Below are 12,621 nucleotides of genomic sequence, written 5' to 3'. Positions count from 1 at the left end.
CGCGTGTGTATGTATAGTATCTCGGAGGAACCAAGCTTCACGCCATGGCGAAGGGACGATCACCTTCACAACCGGACAAGATCGTCATGGGATCCAACCGACATTCCACTTGGCAGAGTGAAAATAGAAGGATTGTCGTAATTGTTATATTGTTATGGAATAGAATCGCAGCTAGTGACTTCGCTTGCATAGCCGAGGGTTAATGGGTCAGAGTGATAATCCTGTCAGACTCCAAGATATTGTTCGCAGATTAAACTGAAGAGAGGGGCTACTGTACTCTCCCCGGATTATCCCTGCCCTAAATGGTCGCTAGAGGTTCACAACGATTAAAAATTTAGAGCTACATAATGTGCAATTTCCCTATTAGTATCGGATGACCCGTGGTCCACCGAGGTTCTTCCGCTAGCTTATGGAGATATTACTCTAAGTAGAACACGCGACAGCGGATCACCCGATCGGCGTTCGTGTTTTTTATTTTTTGATTCGCTAGACTTCATGCTGGGTTTTCCACAGCATCGCAGATCTCGAGATGGTCTTTAAATCTTGGTGTAGCGTAGGTAAGGCTTCACCTCGCGAACCTCGCCGAACTTCTTCTTCGCATCCTCAGTGCTTACAGAGGGAGGCACGATGACATCGTCACCGACATTCCAGTCGATGGGCGTAGTCACTCCCTTCTTGTCGCCGGTCTGCAGCGAATCAATCACACGCAGGACTTCTGCGGAATTTCGGCCCGTGGAGGCGGGGTACATCATGGTCAGGCGGATCTTCTTGCTGGGATCTATGATGAACACAGAACGAATGGTGAACGCAATTCCCTTCTGGTCGATGTTGTCTAAATCTTGCTGGTCGATCATATCGTATAGGAAAGCAACTTTGCGGTCGGCATCGGCGATAATGGGGAATTGAACATCTGTGGAGCCAACTTCATTGATGTCCTTGATCCACTCATCATGGGAACCGAGGTCATTCGCGCTCTGGAAAGGGCGCATTAGCCAAGATAAGATAGATTATAATAGAGGGGGGAAGGGGCTCACCAATCCGATCATCTTCACGCCGCGCTTTTCGAATTCATCCTTGAGCTTTGCAAAAGCACCAAGCTCGGTCGTGCACACCTGGAAGCACGTTAGTAAAGCATTCGAAATATAACAGGAATCGGGCCTCATACTGGCGTGAAGTCTGCAGGGTGTGAGAAAAGAATAGCCCACTTATCCCCGATAAATTGATGAAAATCGATCTCGCCCTTGGTTGTCTGTGCCTGAAAGTTGGGGGCTGCCCTATTTTAGCAACGTGCAAGGTACCCCGGTATACGGGCTTGGTGAAACTGTACCGATTGAACCTAGACGCAGACGCGGTTGCTCGGTCTTGGCCGCGAAGAAGCGACAGAAAGTTGGAGCACGAGGCACCTGGGCGGACCACACAGCTCGTGGAGAAGCTCTGAAAGCACGGAACATCTGAGGAGTTATTTTGGAAGCCATTGTTGTTTTTGAAGTTGAAGCTGTTCATTGAGGGCCCAGGGATCCTGGCCAAAACGCCCGCGCGTCATCGAATTCTGACTAATCATGCAACATCGCCGCAAGTTTTTGCCAGCGACTGTCTTCAGTTTAAATTCCCTATCTCTGAATGTTACGCTCTGGTATGGGAGCCATTCTCTCGAATGCATATTTTGGTTGGCCTTTTTCTCCTTGGCTCTTTCCTTGTATGTATTTGGTGTCCGCATGTGGAAGTCAACATGCAGCTATATATGCAAGCCAAAAGCATGCAATTAGCCGGGGATGCCGGATTCAGAGCTGGTTTATTCCTAGATAGAGAACAACCAATCGCATTGACTTGCGGTCCCAATAATGAGCAAAGATTAGGGCTAACTATTGTTTTTTTAATTTTTCTTATTTGTTTTTGTATCATACATCACATTACTCTGTACGGAATACTGTCATCTTATCTTCAAATATTAACACACTAGTTAGAATCTTACATACTACATGTTTGTCTCTAATTGTGAGTTACTATCTATCCTATAAAATGTCACCCGGCAAGCCACAAATTGTATTATTAGGATAGTGTAAAACTAAGTAGACCGTGGTGGAATTGAATTGAATGATTGGACCCTGCGGCGAAATTCCAATGATATGAGAGGGTCGATCTGAGACCCTTAATATCGACCCTTGGTTTGTTTCCGTCCGCAGCGTTCTCGGCCTAATCCGCCCACTCTGGTCACGGATAAAGTGAAAAGTTCCACATACGTTTGATATACTGTTGAAGAAATCAAAATCCGTTCACAAAATATATGAGAACCTGAAAGCATACATACAATGTATGTATGTTATGCGGCACTTCGAGATTATCCCCAAATTGATCTTCATGATATAGGAGCTGCGGATTATGATTTGTGAATCAAAAGCACAAGACTTCTGAAAAAGGACACAAGTTTTTGTGGGCCCAGTGGATCTTAGACGGAACTGAACAGAGCTCAAACCAGATTCTCTCATAAGCCCGCTATTTCCTCTCAATTCTGATGTCCGCATCACATACCTCCTAAGAGGTCTCATCACCTCCACGATGGGGCGATTTCACTATTTGCTGGGCCTATTGCTCTTGTTCATATCCTCATTACTATGGCTTGCCTCAAGTCTACGAAAAGATTCCAGCATTGCGCTTACATATGGCTCGTGTGCCTGCGCGGAGGACGACAATCCAAACCAGTCGACTATAGATGCTGATATCAACCCTCCACAGCCGTTAAATATCACAATTCAAGACGAAAAGCCGATCTCGCCTCCACAAAAGCCGAGCTACCTCCCAATTACAAATACACAATATACAGCCCAGTCTGCATTCCCGTTGAAGTTATGGCAGAAGTCTGGCTCAAAAGGAATCGGCCCGGACCGCTGGAACGACATTCAGAGCTGGCTGAAAGAAAATCCAACCCTACGGCATGAGATTCTCACAGACGGCAGCGCTGACGAGTACGTCCGCGACAATTTCGCCGACTATCCAGAGATCCGCGATCTCTACCTCTCATTGCCGGTTCCCATCTTGAAAGCCGACCTACTTCGGCAACTGATTTTATATAACGACGGGGGAATTTGGAGTGATCTTGATGTTACTTGCCACAAACCAATCAGTACATGGATTCCGGAGGAATACCGGAACAGAACGAACGTGGTCGTGGGGTTAGAATTTGACGGATCACAGTTCGCAAGTTGGACGGTTATGTCGAAGCCAAAGACAAGCCACTCCGTGGCTGTGGTAAAATACGTTATTGAGAAACTACAAGCCTCTGCTGCGGAACACAATCGAACTACGGCGGAGCTCAACATGACAATGATTTCAGATGTGGTCGATGTCACAGGCCCGCAAGCAATGACTGTTGCCATATTACGGAACCTCGAGCAAGAGATGGGTGTTCCGGTTGGACGAGCGAACATCTCCAATATTATGGTGCCAACCCTCTTACAAGATGTGCTTGTCTTGCCCAATGCGGCTTTCGCTGCTCTTCAGGCTGGACATCCTGAGGATCGGGGCCCGTATCTCGTAGAGCATCACTATGCGGGCTCTTGGAAGAATGTCCATGGTGGTGAAGGGCAGTAGTGACTAGAGTGAGAGTTATTCAATGTTAATAAAAGGACCATGCCTATCCACGATCAATATAGCGATGAAAAAGGTGCATACATTCGAAGTTTCGTACATGCACATAAATATAACTACATGTGTACATACATATGTATGTAGTAATATAGAAGAAGTGTTGAATCACATGCGCCTGGTGTTTCGGTGAGTCAAGGTTCCCCACGCGGGCCGCAAAGCTTAATAAATATAGAATCTATAACTCCACACTAATGTGCAATGAAATCTCTATTGTAATTTAATGACCACTGAGGCTAATCAATGACCATAGAGAGCATTCTACGCCATTGTTTTGAAGCGGGCTTTTTGGTCTTTTAAAGGTCAGGTTGGGAAGAAGAGCTTTTGAATGGGTTCCCTCGATTAGGAAGGACCGCATGCACTCACAACGTGGTTTTGTTTCTCATCCCATCTCTTCTTCTTCTTCTTCTTCCTCTTCTTCTTTCTCCTCTTCACGTTTCCATCCATCTATTTGAGTTAGCAAGATGTTCATTTCTATCGCAACTGCTCTGTTTGTGGCTTCGGCCATCTTTGCCCTCAGATGCAATGAGGCCTGCGAGCCTACTGCTATCATTGGTTTATTTGGATTGGCTGCGTGGCACATTCTCTGGTAATTCATGAGCTTTCGTCTCACAAATCTCACCTCTCAAGAGACTTCTTAAAATACTCGAGACTAACAATTGGCAGCCCCAGCCAGAAAATTATTTCTGTCGACATCGTCGACACGGTCATTGAGGTCGCTGGCAACGAGACCATGAAGAAAAACGGACTCGAGGCCAATGTGGAAGTTACGCGGGAACGAATTCGAGGGGAACTCACGCAGCCTCTTGAATGCGAGAAGATCCTGATGGTCGCCTTGCAGCAATGGATTGCCGACAACCCAAACCTTAAGGCTGATCTCCGAAGCCTAAAGGATGTCGCGCAGAATCTTAACTTCCAAGTGGCTCAAGCCAAAAGTTCAATCTCTCGCGTCTCGCGCAGTCAACTGCGCGCCGAGTGCATCGCAGCTGCCATGCAACGCCAATACGAAGAACTGCGGGATGCGAACCCCGAAGCGGAGGCAACGGTTATTCGAATCAACAAGATGGCGGCAGCAAATCAGGCTTTGATGGACGCGGATACAAGGAACAAGGAAGTCATCAGCCACCTTGAGGCCCAGCTCAAGGCGGCCCTTCCACTGAAGAACCAGCCCCCACCATACATCGCCAACGTCAACTCACACCGTGGACCGCGACCAGTCCATTGAGCATGCAGAAGCCCTGTTTCAGGCCGCTTGCTGGGAGAACGAAGTCCAACGCCAGGAACTTCAAACCGCGCGACAGCAAATCTGCGTCATGCAAAAGGCGGGCAATCAGCTTTGGCAGGAGCACCGGAACCTGCAAGAGCACTGCCGAGACTTGACCACCAGACTCGCCCTAGCTCAGAGGGTGGAGACTGGCAATGTCGAGGCAGTCAAAGCTCAGCTTGACGCCCTGAAGCATGAGCAGGCCGCGCACCTTGAATCGGTGCGAATCGAATACGAGGGGAAGTTGAAGGAGGAAAGAAAGGCAGATGAGGCCGAAATGAAGGCACTGCAAGGCCAAGCAGAGGATTGGGTAAGTAGCCAACTGAAAATTGCCTCAAAGAAAGCTGAGTGCAATCTCGTCCAAGTCTGCGCCGACCTTCGAGCCACATTTGCGCAGGAGAAGCAGTCCCTGCAGAGGGAGAATGACTCGCTCCGTGATCGGGCGGCCAAAATGGAGAGTGATATCGATAAGTAAGCCGCAGAGTCGACGCTAATCTATCGAGAGTACAACGAGGTATACAAGGCCGTCCAGAAAGCGGAGGAGCTTGCCGATTAAGTGCCGGTGCTTATGCAAGTAAACGCAGTACTTGAAGCCGAGATCCAACAGCTCAAGGACGCCCAGGCCGATACCGAAGACGAACTTGGCAAGAGTGAGGACGAGAACCTCGAAGAGGAAATGAAGAGGATGACGACATCAAGGAGAAAGAGGGCGCGCGTTGCAAGAGCCAATGTTAATGTGTGAAGGTGCCTCGTCGCCTGAACTCGCTGACGAAGCAACGGTGCCCGCCCTGCCATCAGCGTCCTCTGGAAAGTCAATTCTTCCCATCGCGGACGCTCACCTCATCGTCTCTCTCTCTTTTTTTTCTCTCTCCCCCTGACCCCTTCCTCCAGTTCCCGAATTTTTTACGTCCAGCCCCGTCCCCACTCCCGTCCGCGATTGTCCCCCGCCGTGGTCAACGATTACATCACAGCATGTACTGTTGCTCCGTCGCGCCTCTCTCATGAATTCCCCGCCATCTCGTTCGCTCGCCTCTCGGCCTTTGATGCTGAGTCTGGCAAAGCTTGTGATCATTGCCATCTCTCAAATTCCTTTCGCAGCTTCAGCGCCCGTGTTCTCCACTCTCTTCGCTGAGACGGAACCACCGAAAGAACCGAGTGATCCGAGTTTATGGCTTTACTTGGGATTTTCAGCTGCTCTTGTACTGAGCGGTGGTGCATTCGCGGGGCTTACGATTGCTTTAATGGGACAGGTAAGTATCAGTCGGAGTTTCCGAAATTCCCCTATGAACCAGCCTGACAGTCTCTTGTTTCTTCATGCAGGATGAAGTTTATCTCCAAGTTATTAAGACATCAGGCGAAGGCCACGAGCGAAAAAATGCGACCAGCGTCCTCAAACTCCTCAACCACGGAAAACACTGGGTCCTTGTCACACTTCTTCTGAGCAATGTCATCACAAATGAGACCTTGCCCATCGTCCTTGACCGAACACTTGGGGGTGGTTGGCCCGCGGTGTTGGGAAGTACCGCCCTGATTGTCATATTCGGCGAGATCGTTCCACAATCGATATGCGTTCGCTATGGTCTTCCTATTGGTGCCTGGATGGCACCTTGCGTCTTGGTTTTGATGTACATCATGTCCCCGGTCGCTTGGCCGATCGCAAAACTCCTGGACCGCCTCCTCGGTGAAGATCACGGTACCATCTACAAAAAAGCTGGACTGAAGACGCTCGTTACCCTTCATAAAACCTTGGGCGAAGCGGGAGAACAGCTGAACTCCGATGAAGTGACAATTATCAGTGCCGTTCTCGACCTCAAAGAGAAGTCAGTCGGCAGCATTATGACACCTATGGAAGACGTGTTTACCATGTCTGCTGACACCGTTCTTGACGAACGTACAATGGATCTCATCCTTTCCCAAGGATACTCCCGCATCCCCATTCATGCTCCTGATAACACTATGAATTTTGTTGGCATGCTTCTTGTCAAAATGTTGATTACCTACGACCCCGAAGACTGCAAAAGGGTCCGTGACTTTGCCCTCGCCACACTTCCTGAAACTCGCCCAGAGACGAGTTGTCTTGATATCGTCAATTTTTTCCAAGAAGGCAAGTCCCACATGGTACTTGTTTCCGAATATCCCAGTGAGGATCGTGGTGCTCTCGGGGTTGTCACTTTAGAGGATGTGATCGAAGAATTGATCGGAGAGGAAATTATTGATGAGTCTGATGTCTTTATTGATGTGCACAAAGCTATTCGTCGCATGGCACCTGCACCAAAATCTCGTGTTCCCAAAGGGAAAATTGTCGAAGAACCTCCTTTGAATGCCTCTGTCGTCACCGATGGTGACCTGATTGATGTGGATCCTGTACAACCATCGTCTCTCCCCAAACCTTCCGACTTGATCCGACGCCGCAGCTCTGTGGAGGCACCCCTCCCTCGCTTCCAACTTCGCAAAAACAATGCCGACGTTGGTTCCAACTCAACAGATGGCTGGGTTACACAAGTTGGTACTACAGATGAGATTCGAGAACATCTCAAACACCTTGGTCCTTCGAATCTAGCTAGCCGACCACGTCAAACCCGCTACCACGCTGTTAAAATCAAGCGCAGCAATACATCTCCTTCTCGTTCCGCACAAACCGATCTCGAGTCTGGACAAAGCATCTCCGACTCTCAAAGACTTGTACCTTCGGCCGTAGCCTACCAAGGTGGCATTGGCGCGGGCTTACTCAACTCCGCCGGCCAGGATGCCAAAGATGGCGCGCATGCCTTGAAGATTGGCTATGGAACTCTATCATCATCTGACAATGCGAGCAAAGGAACCAGTGCTCAGCAATACAAAGATCTTCCTCACATTTCTATCCCCGAATCTGTCCGCGAGGAGCACGAAGACCAAATGCGTTCTGAGTCAACGCAGGAGGCTAGTAGTGTCGCTGCACATGAGGACAAAGACCAACCTCAATCTGGCTCGACGCGGAAGGCCAGCAGTACCGAAGGCAGCATTCGATCGCTTGATTCACCTTCCGGCTTTCCCTATCATCACCGTGGACCGGCGCGCAGTGGCAGCATCACAGAACAGATCGTGGATGTCAATGGAATTCGCAAGGTTGTTCTCCATGCCAATTGCTCCAGTTCTTCGGACAGCGAATCCCATCAATCCGGCAATCATCACCACAACCTCAAGCATTCGTCCTCCGGTCAAAGCCACAACCAGGGGGCGGCGCTTGACACCGATGATGCCAAATCACAAAATCCGGACAGCGTGCTGTCAAAACTCAAGAAAAAGCGCCGCCGAAAGAAGCACGCCAAAGCTTCCAAGACAGGCGCCGGTCCCTCCGAGGACCAACCATTACTCCAATAAACTGGCAATGTTTTTTATGATTGGGTGAATCAACCACCAGCATGCACTGTTCGGCCGCGAAAGCCCGCCTTCACTCGCTTGGGCGTTCGATCGGCTGAACCGACATTTTTATCCATACCCGAGACTAGTTCTTATACAATATGATTTTGTTGCATTTCAAATGCTCACGTCCACGACAAATAGTGTAATATTAGGCTAGTTTGAAGCTGGTTGCACAACATGTACCTCAAAGGTGCATGCCACCAAATCTATCCCCTTCAAAGCCCAATGAGTCCTGGCTTTAATTGTTGACACAAGTGGCTGGAAGTCACATCGAGATCACATTCAGTAGATCCCAAGTAGAAAGCGAGATAGAAGTCAGCATATGGTGAGTGTTGCACTAATGGTCTGTTGGAAATCGCATATGGGTTCCGCGAATCTCAGGGCTACGGTTACCCGTATTCTTTAATAAAAGTATTTAAATGTTAATATTGGTATTAGTTGCATGAGGTAGCGTACCATAGTCGAGAATGAGAACATCCCTTAATCGGCTACTCCGTACTTAATTTCATCTCACATTCCACGGAGGTTTCATATGAGGTCTATTTACGATCTCTGCTACCAGAGGCTCACATTTCTTTAGCAGAGGAAAACATTCCCTCCAGCGCCACAGTTGCTACATCTTTGGTGATTCTTTGTTCGATTGTTTGGTTTTTTTTTGATAAGTCCAGGCTACCCGAGTGGTGGTATGCGTTCTTTTATCCTCCGCTGGTGACATTGTACAACCAACTGCCAGGGTACGGAAGAAGCATACTTAATTGAGTTAGGCCTGGCCAGTATTTGGAGCTTCAACACTTTGTACCTGTTTTATCTTTGAGTGTTGTCAGTGTACCTAGGTAGGCGCATGAGTTGCATTCTTCATCTAAAAAGGCTTTATACATCCGGCGGCCTAGCCCTATCCCAGGTCAATCCTAAATTAAAGGTTCACACATTCCTTGTGGCAGCAATTTCAAAATTCAAACAATCGATTGATCTAAAAACTCCCTTATCCTATCAGGATACAAACATACCAAATAGGGAAATGGTGACATTTCTCCGATGTTTTTGTTGGACAAGTGGATATATCTCATTTCACTACGACGCTGTAGCACTCGCGCCCCTAGATTCTGCGCCATCTGTCCAGTGTGCAGCATAATTTGGCGTGTGGTTTCCTAGAGATCAAGCTCATAGCAACCACCTGTATGCAACGTACCGCGAGTAGACCAAATCCAGCAAATACTGCAAGCTTGGCAAGGGACGCCGGATTGTGAGCTGACATACTCTATGCAGAATACGATGAGTATATAAAGCCTTCTGGATTCCCGATCATCTACTAAGACCACATAGACAAAATCTCCGAGTCAATAACCCAGCATACCTATAACGACAGCACTATCGGTCACACAAAATGTATCTCTCAAATGTCTTGACCTTCTCATTTGCAGCCTTGTCTCTCGCCCACCCGTCCATCCACGCCAAAAATATCCACCCAAGAGAGGTCATTCCCTACGGTGCCTTTTCAACCCCCTCAAGCGCATACCCAGCAACAGCAAGCCACACTCCATCACCAAGCCGAAGACTGGGCAGCGCCATTGTAAAAAATCACTGCAACTTCCCAGTCTACCTATGGTCTGTAGGCACAAGCGTGCAACCGGAACAGACTCTGCTCCCGAACGATTCATACAGTGAGCAGTTCCACCAGGATCCCAATACTGGCGGCATCGCAATCAAACTCAGTACCGACATCGACGGGTTGTACACCAGTGCGCCGCAGATGATCTTTGCGTACAATCTATCTTATTTCAAGGCCCGAGGTGACAATGGCGAGAAAGTCTGGTATGATCTCTCTGATGTCTTTGGAGATCCGTTTGATGGGTATCCTGTTAGTCTGACACCGGCGGAACCATCGATTCATTGGGCGAATGGGGTACCGCCTGCTGGAAGCCAAGTTCGAGTTATTTCTTCATCGACGGATTTGGTCTTGTCGCTTTGTTAGTGGTCATCAGTGCCATTTTCCATGTTTTCTATTGAAATTGAAGTATGTACTAGAAGTGTGGGTATGGATATGGATATTTGTATGGGATATATATACGATAGTGTAGGAATCGAATCCATTGATACTTTGAGTGCCCAGGTGTGTGTCATAGCCACAGCCATAATTGATTACATTGCATAATGTCATTCTGTGTTTTAAGGACATCTTCAGAAGGGGTTACCATTATTGATTCCATAAGGAACGAACTATATAACATACATGTATGTAAGAAGGTGGTTGATGTCATGATCGGCAGGCACAATTGGACCTCGGCTACACTACGTTGTACATGGTGTAGAATTTAGAGCAGAACTTGGGTGCATACAAGTATGTTTCTCCAAAATGGAGAAGTTAATAAGAAGATTTAAACGAAAGACGTAAAAGCCTCACATTAATTTGAAGAAAACAACGAACAAATGAGGACGCAGAGCCAACCTCGGTCAGAAGTCCGAGGCCGATTCCCCCGCAATTCTCCAACTTTCGGCATTTATGAACTTTCTCCCTTACTACAACTCGACTCTTTCTTCTACATACCCTCTGTCCACAATCCTATACACAAATTATGGTCTCTCCAGCAATCAGGGTCGCTCCCTCAGCGGCCAATCGCGCTCTGAATCTACTACGCACAGTCCAATACACTCACCCACCCAATTGCCCATGCCACGGCAACCCCAGCCACCACCATCACCACAAGCAGACTCCTACACTGCTGAACCAAGTCAAACGTCATCTAGCGACGCCCGTGGACCGCTCGCGCGAGAAGGAGTATGCCTTCGAGATGGCTGCGTCGAGTATCCGCTTCGGCCCGGGTGCAACCAAAGAAGTCGGAATGGACTTTACTAACTTGGGCGCCAAGCGCGTATGCATTGTTACCGATTCCAATGTCGCCAAGCTTGATGCTATGAAGCAGGCTGTTGAGGGTCTGACCCGCGAGGGCATTGAGTTCACTATCTTTGACAAAGTTCGCACTGAACCCAAGGATAGCTCGTAAGTAACCCAAACCACTTCAGTGAACATTGTACATGAGTTGCTCACATTCGTCATCGTAAAAGTATAAAAGAAGCTATTGCGTTCTGCAAGCCCTACAAGCCCGATGCCTTCCTGGCCGTCGGTACGTCTCCCACCCCACCCACAAGTACCCAACTAACCACCATACAGGCGGTGGCTCCGTAATTGATACCGCCAAATTGATGAACCTATATACTGCATTCCCTGAGGCCGACTTCCTCGACTTCGTCAACGCCCCATTAGGCAAAGGCCTGCCAGTTGACAGGCCTCTTCTTCCCCTCGTGGCAGTACCCACGACAGCCGGAACAGGCTCAGAGACAACAGGCACAGCCATCTTCGACCTAGTCTCCAAGAAAGCCAAAACGGGCATCGCCCACCGCAACCTCAAACCAACCCTCGGAATCTGTGACCCTCTCAACACCCGCACAATGCCATCAGCTGTCCACGCAGCCTCCGGCCTCGACGTACTCTGCCACTCTCTCGAATCCTGGACTGCAATTCCTTACAACGAGCGCACACCCCGTCCCACAAACCCAATCAACCGCCCCGCTTACCAAGGCGCAAACCCCATCTCCGATATCTTCTCCCTAGCAGCCCTCCGTGCCACAGTCAAATATCTGCCCCGTGCAGTTCGTGATCCAGACGACCACGAAGCCCAATCTGAGATGCTCCTCGCTGCTACCCTAGCCGGTGTCGGCTTCGGTAATGCCGGTGTTCATCTATGCCATGGAATGAGCTACCCCATTTCCAGCCAGAACCCCGGCTACAAGCACCACGGCTATGAAGTCGATCACCCGATTATCCCACACGGTGTCTCTGTTGCCGTTACAGCGCCAGCTGTGTTCCGCTTCACTGCGGCTTCGAATCCGGATCGCCATCTTGCGGCTGCGGAGGCGTTCGGAGTTGATATCTCGAATGTGAAGCGTGAGAGCGCGGGTGAGGTTCTTGGGACTGCGATTGCGGAATTTCTGGTTAAGCTTGGTGGACAGCCGAGAGGATTGAAGGATTTAGGCTTCAAGTCATCTGATGTGGAGGGCTTGGTTGAGGGCACGATTCCGCAAAAGCGGGTGCTTATGCTGGCGCCAAATTTGAGCGAGGAGTTGCAGGCCGAGAAGGGGGAGTTGAGGAAGTTGCTTGAGCAGTCGATGGATTATTAAGTTTTCTGTAGGTGACTGATGGGATAACATATCTATATAATTACTCATATGTCGCTAAGATCAGATCGTTTCTATGTCATGTTGAAAAAAAGAAAAGCCGTATGCAAGATGTCGGATTCTATACAGACAAAAATGAG

At 48.8% G+C, this 12,621-nt stretch overlaps 7 protein-coding genes across 7 annotated transcripts; 6 read left to right on the top strand and 1 right to left on the bottom strand.

Moving 5' to 3' along the window:
• Window positions 1-536: 536 nt before the first annotated feature.
• Window positions 537-1,475, bottom strand: N7529_010390 (peroxiredoxin; the record flags this gene model as incomplete). Its single annotated transcript, XM_057245917.1, has 4 exons — window positions 537-974; window positions 1,035-1,112; window positions 1,166-1,269; window positions 1,328-1,475. 4 exons carry the CDS (start codon window positions 1,473-1,475, stop codon window positions 537-539), a joined length of 768 nt encoding a protein of 255 aa, XP_057094180.1.
• A 1,081-nt stretch (window positions 1,476-2,556) lies between these two features.
• On the top strand, window positions 2,557-3,588 carry N7529_010389 (glycosyltransferase family 32 protein; the record flags this gene model as incomplete). Its single annotated transcript, XM_057245916.1, has 1 exon — window positions 2,557-3,588. One exon carries the CDS (start codon window positions 2,557-2,559, stop codon window positions 3,586-3,588), a length of 1,032 nt encoding a protein of 343 aa, XP_057094179.1.
• Window positions 3,589-4,106: 518 nt separating this feature from the next.
• Window positions 4,107-4,867, top strand: N7529_010388 (uncharacterized protein; the record flags this gene model as incomplete). Its single annotated transcript, XM_057245915.1, has 2 exons — window positions 4,107-4,231; window positions 4,315-4,867. 2 exons carry the CDS (start codon window positions 4,107-4,109, stop codon window positions 4,865-4,867), a joined length of 678 nt encoding a protein of 225 aa, XP_057094178.1.
• An 88-nt stretch (window positions 4,868-4,955) lies between these two features.
• Window positions 4,956-5,381, top strand: N7529_010387 (uncharacterized protein; the record flags this gene model as incomplete). The annotated part of the gene is made up of 1 exon (XM_057245914.1): window positions 4,956-5,381. One exon carries the CDS (start codon window positions 4,956-4,958, stop codon window positions 5,379-5,381), a length of 426 nt encoding a protein of 141 aa, XP_057094177.1.
• Window positions 5,382-6,220: 839 nt separating this feature from the next.
• N7529_010386 (putative DUF21 and CBS domain protein (Mam3)) lies at window positions 6,221-8,266 on the top strand (the record flags this gene model as incomplete). Its single annotated transcript, XM_057245913.1, has 1 exon — window positions 6,221-8,266. One exon carries the CDS (start codon window positions 6,221-6,223, stop codon window positions 8,264-8,266), a length of 2,046 nt encoding a protein of 681 aa, XP_057094176.1.
• Window positions 8,267-9,692: 1,426 nt separating this feature from the next.
• N7529_010385 (Bys1 family protein) lies at window positions 9,693-10,280 on the top strand (the record flags this gene model as incomplete). The annotated part of the gene is made up of 1 exon (XM_057245912.1): window positions 9,693-10,280. One exon carries the CDS (start codon window positions 9,693-9,695, stop codon window positions 10,278-10,280), a length of 588 nt encoding a protein of 195 aa, XP_057094175.1.
• Window positions 10,281-10,881: 601 nt separating this feature from the next.
• Window positions 10,882-12,484, top strand: N7529_010384 (hydroxyacid-oxoacid transhydrogenase; the record flags this gene model as incomplete). Its single annotated transcript, XM_057245911.1, has 3 exons — window positions 10,882-11,306; window positions 11,372-11,430; window positions 11,478-12,484. 3 exons carry the CDS (start codon window positions 10,882-10,884, stop codon window positions 12,482-12,484), a joined length of 1,491 nt encoding a protein of 496 aa, XP_057094174.1.
• Window positions 12,485-12,621: the final 137 nt, after the last annotated feature.

Source organism: Penicillium soppii (genome assembly GCF_028829465.1).
Source record: "Penicillium soppii strain IBT 18220 chromosome Unknown utg000007l, whole genome shotgun sequence".
Lineage (NCBI taxonomy): Eukaryota > Fungi > Ascomycota > Eurotiomycetes > Eurotiales > Aspergillaceae > Penicillium > Penicillium soppii.
The sequence above is the reverse complement of the archived record's forward strand: the minus strand, read 5'-3'. Positions and strand labels throughout refer to the sequence as shown.